The sequence below is a fragment of the Fistularia commersonii genome, chromosome 29 (genome assembly GCF_037954325.1).
Source record: "Fistularia commersonii isolate RoL2024-O1a breed Wild chromosome 29, RoL_Fcom_v1.0, whole genome shotgun sequence".
NCBI lineage: Eukaryota > Metazoa > Chordata > Actinopteri > Syngnathiformes > Fistulariidae > Fistularia > Fistularia commersonii.
Genome location: NC_141312.1, coordinates 2,721,661 through 2,734,912, shown reverse-complemented (window position 1 = coordinate 2,734,912; position 13,252 = coordinate 2,721,661). Strand labels below are relative to the sequence as shown.

At 42.4% G+C, this 13,252-nt stretch overlaps 1 protein-coding gene across 7 annotated transcripts in view; it reads right to left on the bottom strand.

Moving 5' to 3' along the window:
• LOC147216637 (neurexin-2-like) overlaps window positions 1-13,252 on the bottom strand; it is a 174,582-nt gene that overhangs the window by 123,216 nt on the left and 38,114 nt on the right. For 4 of the 7 annotated variants that reach the window (XM_086177451.1, XM_086177458.1, XM_086177455.1 and 1 more), the window contains 3 exons: window positions 12,162-12,185; window positions 1,886-1,915; window positions 1,634-1,645 (listed from right to left, as the gene is read on the bottom strand). In XM_086177451.1, the coding sequence (XP_086033577.1) occupies window positions 1,634-1,645; window positions 1,886-1,915; window positions 12,162-12,185 (66 nt within the window). The remainder of the gene's footprint in view (window positions 1-1,633; window positions 1,646-1,885; window positions 1,916-12,161; window positions 12,186-13,252) is intronic. The other 3 variants (XM_086177454.1, XM_086177456.1, XM_086177457.1) reach the window with 3 other exon arrangements.

Sequence of the window (13,252 nt, the reverse complement as noted above, 5' to 3'; positions counted from 1 at the left end):
GAAAACGAGTCAGGTGGTGTGGGCATATGGATGGCGGGGCAGCGATTGACCGTCGGGTCTGCAGGCAGGAAGATGCAGAGGCACTCTAGGTGGCCACACCTGGGTCTGCATAATTTCCCTAATAAGACCGTGGCGGTGCGGTTCACCGAAGACTCGGAATTAAGGCGCGTCCGGTTTCCCCGAAGCATGCGAAGCGGCTCGAACTCGTTTATAGAGAGACGGCGGCCAAGTTTGAGAGCAGACTGGATCCGGAACCCATTTTGTGGACAAATAAATCCAGATCGAATCAAAACACTCCCGAGTGTAGCCTCGGGCGAGCGGCTGGGACGCTGTCACAGTCAATAAATTCATTTGTTATCAAATCAAATGGGATAATAATTCATTTACCTCCTGCATACATCCCATCTGACTCTTATATAAAAGGCTTTGTCACTAACCCACTTGTACCGCTTGTGTTGCTCTGAGGGCTTTTCTTTCTTTAAATCTTTATCCACAATCAATTACCGAGGTCCTCTTATTTAAACAAGAAATTGAACAATTACATTAGGCCTAATTTTCAGGAAGCGTACGCCTGCGGTTGGCCTTTCGCAGCTCTTATTGCAGGATGTGCTAAATATTTAATATAGCGGCGATATCCCGCTGCCAGAGTCAATGTTAATCTTTACGGCCGAGGCAGTGCGGCGGCGGCGGCGGGATTTGGGCGACGCCCGTCGTTCTGCAAGCGATGCTGAAGTCGCGGGAGCAAAAAGTGCAAAGCGTGCATTATCTCCCCCTTTGCTTTAAACACCGCTAACAACGCGAGAGAGAGTGTGTGTGTGTGTGTGTCCCGCAACCGGGGACCGCAGGGTGTGCGGTGGCGTCGTCGCCCCGGGAAAAAAAAAAAAAAAAAAAAACGTCATCCGGCGCAAGAATTCGGCGCAAGCGACACGATTTACATATCAGTTGACATTTGAAAAGAAACAATCCCTTGAAACAAAGACATACAAAAAGCATTTATAGCAGATCTGGGCATTTTACGGCCCGCGGGCCACATCCGGCCCGTCCAGCTTTTTTTATCCGGCCCGCAAAACTATTTTCTTTCAATATTTTCAATCGATATTGAATTTAGTTTCCCTTTGGTTTAATTTTCCATGGATGATTTACATTCAAAACGATGTCGGTACATTTACACGATCATTTTAAAGGGGAAATAAACTGCCAAAAAATGTCAATATTTAAATTGCAATTTTCATTTTGTTCAATTTACATGATACCCAGTTGGCCCGCGCGTAAATACGAACTAAGAAATGTGGCCCGCCAGCCAAAATAATTGCCCACCCCTGATTTATAGGGTAAATAAAAAGGATTACAGCAAGTGCAAAATAATGAACGCTGAGTAGAATTTTATTATTACTATTTTTTTCTTTTACAGACGTAACAGAAATAAACGTTTATCTACAAAATGAAAATGGAGTTACCGGCACAATTTTCTTTCCATTTTTTTTTTTTTTTTTTCAGATTATACATCTAGCATGTGTCACTAAAGCAACAGGAAGAAAAATCCGATCGACCGATTTCGGCTTCGTCGCGCGAGAGACACCCTTTGAAAAGTAGGCAAAGAGCCGAAGAGGTTCTACGAGCATCGGTGCATTACCTTGGCGAAAAACTGCAGAGGTCAAAGTTGAGGTTCCAGTAGCTCAGTCAGTGGTCAGGACAAAGGTTTGATGAACAAGAATTGAGTGAGTAGTGAGCATAACATGACAGGAAGCAAAAATGAAGAGGCAATTATATGAAAAAAGAGGAGAGTAAATATTAGTGCAGCACAGTTAACTGAAATGGTATCACGGGAAGCGGAATGTTGTGATTTGGTGGCTGGGAAGGAAAAGCAAACCAATAGACCCCATACCTTGGCTTTTTAACATCAGGTGCGCCAGACCTTGAGGGAAAGGACAGAAAAAAGGATACGAAAACAGGAAGTTCATAAAAGAGGATCGGGAGAAACGAAAGCATTGTCACAATGTTGGACTGCAGTTTGTGACAGACATCCTGGGGAAGGTACGGATGTCAAAGTTCAAACTAAAATACAAAGGGGAAATCAAACTGAAAACAGACAGACATCTCAAGGGAGGAGAGGGAAGGCAAGGAGAGAAAAAAAACATCTTGATCGGCGCAACCCTCCGATGCGGTTGCTCACAAAGATGCTTTTTTTCGAAATGGAACACATACTGTATGTTTACTTGATGCAGACGTCTTGATGTATAAGATCTATATTCTCCATTCCTGATGAACGCGCGATCTGCGATTTTAAAAAAAATAACGTCCGGCGCTGATATTTCCACGTAAGTGCTCAGCCAAGCCACGCGAGCCTAATTAACCTTCTGTTTGGCGGTGTTTTAGAAAAGGGCACGAGCGACAATCCTCCTTATCCACTCCATCTCCGGAGACGTCCGCACGGAACACGCAGCTCAACAGGTTAAGGTCTGGAAACGGAAGAACCGCCGCAGCGCAACATCTTCCAAAGATCGTCATGTAAAAGGTCAGCCAGCAATAATTTGCCACCTTTAAACCGCGCGGAAAAGAAGCCGCCGCCGTGTTAAAACTTCATCCGCCTGTGCCGTCATAAAACAGGCGGACCAGGACCAGAATACCACGTCGTACGTCTAGATGACTTCATCCGGGAGGGCGGAGAAGGTTAGTCGAAGCAGTGAGCTCGCCATTCGCCGGGACTCGACGCTCGATTACACGCCGCGGAATCCTGCAAAGAACGTCTGAATCCTGCAAACGAAGCGCGGAAGATTCTCGGAACGGCGAAAACATCGGGGCTGGAATATTCAGTGTCATCCCACCTGCAGGCTGTCGGGATAACGGGATTGGAAACGTGGCCCGTGTTTACCCGCCTTCGGAAAATTACGGGTTCGCGTTTCGGAAAGATTCGATAAAAAGGCTTGACGAACGTTCGAGGAAATGAACCGAATTCATCTTGCGCTGCAGATGAGGAACAACCAAATGCTACGGTGAAGCAAGATATCTAGGTGATACACTCATTTAATTCCATTAGATATTGTGTAATCTATTCATTACTTATTTAAAAAATTAACAAATAAAAGGATCACATTTTGGGAAATATTAGGGTTTTCTACTTTGTATAATAAATTGAAAAAAAAAAAAACCCAAAGCAATTCCTTGGAGGCGTATACCTTTAAGATAACACAACTTAAAAAAATCTGGAGTAATTCCTTGGAGCCATTTATAAATAAAATTAATAAACTGATCACATTTTTGGAAATATTAGGGTTTTCTATTTTGTATAATAAATAAAGAAATAAAAATCAAAGCAATTCCTTGCTGGTGTATAATATCAAATTGATACAACTTAAAAAAAAAAACTGGAGTAATTCCTTGGAGCCATTTATAAATAAAATTAATAAACTGATCACATTTTTGGAAATATTAGGGTTTTCTATTTTGTATAATAAATAAAGAAATAAAAATCAAAGCAATTCCTTGCTGGTGTATAATATCAAATTGATACAACTTAAAAAAAAAACTGGAGTAATTCCTTGGAGCCATTTATAAATAAAATTAATAAACTGATCACATTTCAGGAAATATTATGGTTTTCTATTTTGTATAATGCAAATTAAGAAATAAAAGAAATAAAAATCAAAGCAATTCCTTGCTGGTGTATACCATTTAGTAAATACAACTTAAAAAATGTGGAGTAATTCCTTGGAGGCATTTATAAATACGTTAATAATCAGATCACATTTTAGGAAATATTAAGGTTTTCCATTTTGTACAATAAATACGTTTAAAAAAAAAAAAAAAACCTATTCCGAGGAAGCTTATACCAATAAATATATATCATTGAAAAAAAAAAACTGTGATAATTACCTAGAGGCGTTTCTGTATATTAACAAAAAAAATCCATCAAATTTTAGAAAATATTGAGTTTTCTAATATTTAGAATGAGTGAATAAAAACCAAAAACAGGAAGCAGTTCCTCGGAGGCAAATACCAGTAAATGAATACAACTTAAAAATATCTGGAGTAATTCTTTGGAGACAAAAAAAAATAAGCACATTATATTTTAGAAAAAATAGTCTGTTCTATTTTGTATAATATATATATATATATATATATATATATATGCATGCTTCATTTATATATATATATATGTATATATATATATATAAATGAAGCAATTCCGTGGAAGCGTACCAATATATAAATACAATTTTAAACTGGATAAATTTCTTGGAGGCATTTTTAAATAAATTAAAAAGAAATCACATTTCAGGAAATATTGGCCTTTTCTGTTTGTCAGAATAAATAAATGTCAAAAGAAATCTGAGGCAATTCCTTGGAGGCGTGTAACTATAAAAAATATATATATTTTAAAAACATCTTGGGGCATTTATTTAAATAAATCACATTTTAGGAAATATTGGGTTTACAAGGTCCATGAGGTCACAGTAATCCTGACCGCTGAAAACAAATCAGCTAATTAAGCAAGACTGTTGACCACATTTCAACCCACGGCTGAATATGTATTTATATATACATAAATATATATATATATATGGATCTATATGTCTAGTGCAGCCACAGTGTTTGCAGAATGGACAGCAGCAGACATAATTTAGAAGCACATCCTTTAACAAGTTGCTTTTCTAGTCTAAAATACGACTTTTGGTTTCCAGCAGTCCTGAAAACATGATAATCCGGATAAAATTACTGTTGTTAGGATCGTGACGCGCAACGTGTCACCTTCTTTTTTATTTCTCAAACGCGGAACACCCGCCCGATACAAATACCCGAACGTGATCTCGCTCGACGTTTGAAAAAGATCCTTGAATTGATCGGAATAACGGCGATTATTGTTTATGCCATCGTCTATTAATGGATTTCCTGGCCTTAAAATGATTAGCAATATCTGCCACCGAGAGCGGTTTTCAGCGTCCCACGCAGAGGGGGAAGCTTTTTGTTCGCCGTCCTAAAATCGGAGCCTTAAAGACAGCCAGGGCAAACCGCATTCGGCGAAACATAAATCCAAACGCCAATAGCTGTCTACCTCCGACGTTACGGCGGGGAATAACTTCACCGTCACACCCACGGTGTCTCTGGCTGAGAACAAACATCCTCCATAAAGAAGCAACGGGAGTTAAACGTGGAACGGGAATGATAAAGGGGGAAATCTCAACAACGAAGAAGTCGATGTGCTACTTGCTTGCCTCTAGGCTATTATTTTGCTTTTAAATCAAAAAACTGTATGTGAAATAATTTCAGTTCTAAACTGGAAGATTGTTGTGATCTTGAAATATTAAAACAAAATTATATTTATTATTTTTTCTACGCTCAAAATATATGTCACACTCGCGGAAGCCGGTTTTCCCTCCAAGACTCCGTCAATTTGTCGAGACTTTCAACCCCTGGTAGGCAAAATATGAAAAAGCAATATATACAGTGGTACCTTTATTTTAGACATGAAAAAGTAAGTGCGGCTCCCAGTGTTTTCTTTTCCGAAGAAACCAGGTCCAAATGGCATATACATATATACATATTTATATACATATATATATACGCATATACATATAAATTCATATCATAAATATAAATATTTATACATATACATGTTTATATCATATATGTATACATATATATTATCTATGTATACACATATATATCATACACTTTATATTTATGTATATGTATATATATATACATATAAATGTATATATACACACACACATACATCCATACATGCATATATTTATATATATACATACATATATATCTTTACTGGGTGCCAATTGATTTGAAGGGCCACAAATGGCCTCATGGTATTAGCAAAGCTAATCCTATTAGCATAGGAAGGTTATAAACGTATATACATATTTATATACATATATATACACATATACCTATAAATTCATATTATAAATATATATATATACATGTATATATCATATATGTCTACATATATTATCTATGTATGTATATATATATATATATATATATATATATATATATATATATATATATATATTCACTGGTTGCCAATTGATTGTAGGGCCACATGTGGCCTTATGTTATTAGCAAAGCTAATCCTATTAGCATAGGAATGTTAACTGATAACATTTTAGCCCTCGCTTTAGCCCTCGCTCTTAGCTGTTTACTCTTTGTAACATATAAATGTTCCACATCACGCAAACGGTAGCGCTTCAAGAGCTCGGCCTGGAAGAAGAACACTGTATACGGCATATTTCATCTGTTTTTCTTGCCAGAAATGAAAAAAAAAAAAAGCCGGGATGACACAATGCAACACTTCTGCTGAGCACATGAGCCCCGGTGTGCCAGCCAACACAAACAGCTCTCATCAGTGCATCATCACTGGAAGACTCACACCGCCAGCCTCTCACAGTTGCAGTCTGAGCTGTCATTTAGGTGGAATCTTTGTTGTTTTTTTTTTTTTTTTTTTTTGCAGCGCTATGCATCGGGGATTTGTAAAGCCGCGAGACGTCTGCGGAGGTTCTCAGTCATCCGGGTCGCGGCGAATTCTTGTCGAAATCTTCTCGTCGCGACCGCCGGACTTGAATTTCTTCACTCGAAGAGGTTTCACCCGTCATCCGAGAGGCTCCCGATCTAATGACCTGCCCAAGGACAAAACACCCGGGCAGAAGATCGAAAATATGGTGTCACTTGCGCTGAGAGTGGCGATGACGTTTACATTGGAGAGACCAAACAACCTCTGCGCAAATTGATGGTCTTACACAGGAGTCACCGCTTCAGGTGACGGGACTCAGCGGTCCGCCTACGCCTGAAGGACGAGGGACGTTACTTTCAAGACGGCAACGTCCGTATTCTGGCCGGAGAGGAGTCGAAGAAGCTGTCTTTGTCAAAACACGAAAAATATCTCCAAACAGAGGAGGGGGCCTCAGACGCGACCTTCCACAAGTGTGTAACGCTGACGGACCTTCTGCAGCCTCCAAACAACCGGGTACGATTCACCCCCGGATCCACCTGAGTCTCGGTCCATGTGATCCAACAGGTTTCATTCCTTTGTCTGGCTTTACCTTTTCACGTAATCCCCAAAAGTTGCTCCTTCATCCCCAACGAACGACATCCCCAAGACATAAAGTCAACTTTATCGTCGATTTGTCCACGTGTACCGGACATACCGAAGAACCGATGTTTCTCTACATTAGCTTAACAACCCCTTTAGCTTCTGACGATCGACTCTCCCATTTACATTACGAGCCACCATAACCTCGACCCGCCCAAAACCCTGGCGGTTAAATAAGGAAACTCCCCTCGGGTCATTAGAACTCAAGAAGCCCCTGGGATGACGGCTGAATCGTCTGCAAGGGAAGAAATCCAAGAAGATTTTGACAAGACGTTACGTAGGGTTAGATGACATTCACCCATTCACACGTGCGTGCTAGCAGCCTTGCTAACATGCAAGGCTGCTAGCCAGGGGAGCAACCGGGGGCGTTCAGTGTCTCGCCAAAGGACCCTTTTATTGACAAGATAGCTGCGAGATGCATTAGCATTGCGCGTCCCAGCCTGCTGGCCTTACTCATCCTTCAGCAACTTGCAGAAGAGTCGCACAACCTCCAGCTATTGCGGTGAGAACTTTGTCACGAACACCGATGCAACCTTGTAAATCTCCGATAAATAGGAAACCCAATCTGGATAATGCATCAAGCAATGAATCCCTGCACAAGCAACATCAAAACAAACACTCGTTGCACGGCTGAAGGACAAACAGACCTTAATCCAGAGCACAAAGCAGTTTAGATGAGCGCCGGCTGATGTGACAAATATATTGATTTAATGACTTGCCGGTTGGTTTTTGCGGCCACGTTTTGGAATTTTCCACCGCTAATTTCATTTTGATTAGCCGCACAAATAATTAGCCTCGCCGGGAAGCGACGAGCTCACCCGGAGGTACGGACGGTCACCATGAGGCCTCCGCCGGCTCCGAATTGCTCGCAGCAAGAAAAGCCCGCTATCTCAGACGGCATGACGGCAAGCTATGCTATCAGGCTAGCAACGTCCAACAGAAAAGGTCAGCGTCACCGCGCATTTGCACAACCTCTCCCCTGCAGAGAGATTTGAGTTTTTTTTTTTTTTCTGGAACACACCACAACGTCAGGTGTCCCTTGAGGTGGAAGTAAGGGCTACACCGGGAGGGTGGTTTCCCCAGGATGACTGGCGGAGACGGACGCAAAAATCACAGCGAAGCCGTGCCCTCGTCTCAACCTTCACTTTGTTTACCATTACGAGTCGCTCGGTTGAGCGCAGAAGCCGAGAAAACGACAGCGAACCCGACCCGACCTTCACGAGAGCGGCGACGTACGGAGAACCCTGGCCGATAAACCCGTCTTTCCCTTCTCCGTGCGGCCACTTCTTTGTGGAGTCACAAAGAAGTGGATGAGGAATATTGTTCTTGCCCCAATGTGTGATAATCCTATGGAGGCAGACCCCGTTGAATTTCCTTATCCCGCTTGGCTGAGCCTTACATACAAATCTCAGTGTGTGGCAATGGAGAGATAAATGGCTCGACCTGTATGCAAACAAGCCGCCTTTCTCAGCATCCGTCCACTAGTTTCCTATCTTTAAATACACGGCAGATAAAACGGTCGGCACGGGAAGCTTATTTTATAAGTCAGCGTGCTCCTTTGACTTGGTTTGAGAGCTATTTCAGTATTTGGGGGGGGGGGGGAACCTGAGGAAAGTAAAAAAAAAACAACAAACAAACAAAAAAAAAACAAAAAACAACCAACCCGTTGAGATCTCGAGAGAAATAAAATGCAAATGCATATGGTCGGGTTGCGGAGCTAACTTTGCATTTTTACTTTCTGATATTTACATTTTAGCAGCTCACTGGCATTCGTTAAATTGCACGTTGATCAAAACGGATATTTCACAAATCTGTTTTTGATATGTTGAACATCGAATCCCGGATCATGTCTAGCGGTGGCGGGGATACAGCGACTACCGCGCGCGGTTGAGGGCTAATAAAGTAAATAATGCACGCTAAAGGTACTAGCGACATGTAAAAAATAATAAAAAAAAAAAAAGGAAATCCAGCAGTTTCATTAAATATTTCAAGGGGGTTTTGCTGTTTTAGATAGCATACACGTCGTCTGTGCTGTTTTCGACGGTTAGCATAGCATTCCACGGGACGGCCGTCGGAGCGCTTGTCGCTTTGCTTCGTAAACAGATGTTGCTTCCGAGCGAAGCATGTTACAGTATGTGTTAAGACACACCCGACGGTGGACATTGTGTTGTGTGTAATGACAGGAGTGTGAGTCTGATCGTTTCCGTCGTCTCAGTCTCGGTCTCTGCTCGACGCTTTTTCCGCTGGAATCGTTTCACGCCACGTCCTGATTTGATATTTCCGGCGCTAATCGTTTTATAAAGTCGAAACAAGACAAACACAAAGATTATTTAAACAAAAATTGTCAGGGAAGAAAAAAAAATAAATAAAAGGGAGAATTAAAACCCGACAGACCTTCAAGTCATTATTTTGACATTAATGAACGGGCATCTAAGAAGAACAAAAAATAATAAAAAAAAAAAAAAAAAGAAGCATTGCAAGAGGATTAGGATTTGGTAAATTTGTGTTTCCGTGAAAAGTGCTATAATATGGAGGCAGTTGTAATGAAGGATTAGACCAAGGTCACTGCTGCTGAAAAGATGCCGGCCCATTAGGGCCAGCTGCGTCCCCTTTTTTAAGTGTTTTTGTCATCTCCGCGCTCCGCGGCGTGTCACCGGAGCGCGCTTACACGTTCGAATCTGAAAAGAAAAGTAAAACAAATAAATCAAAACAAAGCAGCGACGACGGGCGTGCGAAGCCCGGAATCGCTTCGCCGTTCGCCCCTTCCCGTACGTTGGAGAGATTTCTCTCCGGGTCGTTTCCGCCTCGCGAGGTGGCCGTCCTTATCTCTCCTTCGCAGACCTGCCTCTGCTCTCAAAACATTGGCGGAGCAGAGGGCTCTTTGGCATTAGAGCGAGCCCCGCCATGGCCTTTGTCCACGCAGATCAACAGGAGAACCACGTGCCGAACGACCCCGAAGATCCACCCGCTGTGCTAAAGGTTTCCATTCTCTTAAAACAGTTCCTCTGTCAAACACAGATAATTCCTGCCCCACTTAATACCCAAAAGCCCCAAACCCGAATGCAGCTCGTGGGTGACCATCTTGGACGAGTCGAATGTCGCGTCGAGGACGGAGAGGAAGAAAAAAACAAAAAAGGCGGCCGCGGAGTATTGTTTTCTCTGCGTCGTTTGTTTTCCAGCGTTCTGCCTCGGGAATCGTCTCCGCGTCGAGCTTTAATCCAATAAAACGTCCCGACGTGCTCTCGTAGCGGCGTGTCATCTGGTAATGCCTTCCCCCCCTTTTCTTTCGGCGGCGAGCGGAGCCGCCGCGCCATCTCCGCATATCCCTCATATCAACGATGATAAATGTTTTTGGAAATTGTTTCGGGATGAACCGTTGGCGTCTTTCACTCGAGCGAACGGTAAAACATTTTTTTTTTTTTTTCCACAAAGTAATGCACCGGATGGTTATTCTTGGTTAAACCTTAGATCAGGGGTGGGCAAACTTTTTGGCTCAAGGGGCCGCACTGACTTTTAGAATTTGACAGATGGGCCGGGTCAACACAAGATACGATACATGTAAATAATTAAAAAAAAAAAAACGCATTTGTTAAAAGTACATATCGGACTCGTCTGACATTTGTCTGAACATTGTTTGCTTTGAAAATAAAACCAGCTTGGTTTTGAAGGCTCTGATGTTTGCTTGCATTTCATGCACAAACAGGTTTTACCCTTGTAGCATCACGTCCGGCTCATTCATGTATGTCAGTATGTCCTCAGTAAAGGCTAAATCCCTAAGCCAATCTGTGTCATTCAGCTCGGGAAAATTCTCAAGTCGCTCCAAAATTGAAATAAAATCCTGTTTGAGCTCCCGCATTCATTGATCCGATCGTTCAATCATTCACATCAGGTATGAATTCTGTTCAATCTTTGGCGGGCCGGATTAAAAAGACCGACGGGCCGGATGTGGCCCGCGGGCCGTAGTTTGCCCACCCCTGCATTAGATGCTGGAGGTTAATTTTTCTCGGTGACGACACCATTATTTTGCCGTACGCTAAAGTGGCCGTTGCTGAGCTTCCAAATATCAGTATCGGCTCCGAGAAAAAAAAAAAAAAAATCCCGTTCCAGCTGGACATTTAACTCGGTGAGTAGTGACCGTGTGTCGGGGGCAGGATCCCTGAAAGCAGGTGTGCACGGGCTGGAGCACTTTTGACCAGCAATAGTGATTTATAATGTGCAGCCGTCCAAAGCACCTTGTGCCGCTCTCCTGAGCCTGCTGGCTGCCCTCTCACCAGAGCCCGCGGTCTTTACCGGGATGATGGATACCTCGCTCCGACGGCGGCTGCACAAATCTTCATTTCGCATTCGACGCGTCAGCTTCATTAACAGCCGATCCCGTTTTAATTGCGGTCCCTTAAAATGTTGCCGATAACGAGGAAAACGTCTCTTTTCACACCCAATAAGACTTTCTTTTTAAAAAAAAAAAAAAACAGAAAACGATGCTAAATGCCTCCTGGAAAACATCGCCGAGAAGTCGAATGATGAAAATAACAGGACAAGTTGATGAATGTCAAGGCCTCTGTAATCAGCTGGATATTAATGCCAGCGTTTCTGAGTCTCATCTACATATTAAAGACAGACTTAAAACCGGGAAATAGAAAACATCACTCGACGTAAAAAGGAGATCACAAACCTCGGAAAAAAAGAATAAACCAAAGCATCTGCATCCCCACCAAAGCATCCCTCATATTTTAGTTTGGGGTGTGTGAACCCCCACGTGCTCGGACGACCTCCCCGGTCACCTTGAGCGCACCGATTACACATACAATCAGTATTCCGGAACATTAAGCGCTTATTTTTTTTATTTTTTATCCTCCGTGACCTTGAGATCAGTGATAGTACGGCTTCCTTTCAGCTTAATTTGTTGGATGTCATAACTGCAGTCCAAACTGACAATAACAACCTGATAATAATGAACACACTCTCACACGCCGATGCTGCGGTAATAGCTTTTGCAGCATCGCCAGAAAACACATTATGCTCATCATTATGCTCAATATACAATGCACTGTCTTACCTTCTACTTCTCTCTGGACACCTGCTGGAATACGGAGGGGGGGGGGGAAATAAAAAAAAAAAAAAAAAAAAAAGAAACAAAAACAGACATTTATTGCTAACAGCAGTTTTTCAAATCATCTTTACACATGATTTTACCGGAGCTCAGATCACCTTAACCCGCTCATTTAAACCGTCATTACTTTTTGTCGAAGCGTTAGCATCGATGTCGTGCTAATTAGCGTTCTCTCTTTCGGCCTCTCGCGGGCTGATGCAAAATATCTACGGTTTTCGCGATTTCTATAAAACATCGAAGGCGCCGGAGACGATCAATATCGTCTTTTCCACGCATCGTTTGTCATTTGTATCATTATACACTGCTCAAAAAAAATAAAGGGAACACTTAAAAAACACATCCTAGATCTAAATGAATGAAATATTCTTATGAAATACTTTGCTCTTTACACAGTTGAATGTGCTGACAACAAAATCACACAAAAATGATCAATGGAAATCAATTGTATCAACCCATGGAGGTCTGGATTAGGAATCGCACTCAAAATTAAAGTGTAAAAACAAACTCCAGGCTGATCCAACTTTGATGTAATGTCCTTAAAACAAGTCAAAATGAATCTGTGTTGCTTCCTGAGTGGACACTATGATTTCACACAAGTGGGATTGACTTGGAGTTACATTGTGTCGTTCAAGTGTTCCCTTTATTTTTTTGAGCAGTATATTTACGAGTAATCCTCGCGCCGCCCATCAACTCCGACTGAAATACGACGCCGAACTTCCCTTTTCTGTCCCGGAAGAGACGAGTTGAGCTAAAAGTCGCCTCCGACGTGCCGCGCTTTATCCTCGGGTGTTTTGTAATCTTTCCGCAGTTGGACGGCGCCATCGACCGGCTGTCATATTAGAAGCCGATATCCCTTTTGACTCTCGGAGACGCCTGTCAGTGCTTCCCTCCTGCGGCGGACGAGCCGGAGCTCCCCTCGCCTTAAATCACCCGCCTCTATTGATTATTCTCTAAAACCCAATGAGTGTGCAGGTCGTATATTTCCACCGAATTGGGGTCCCGGCTCCATCCCGGTGACTCTCCGCGGGACATTTTTC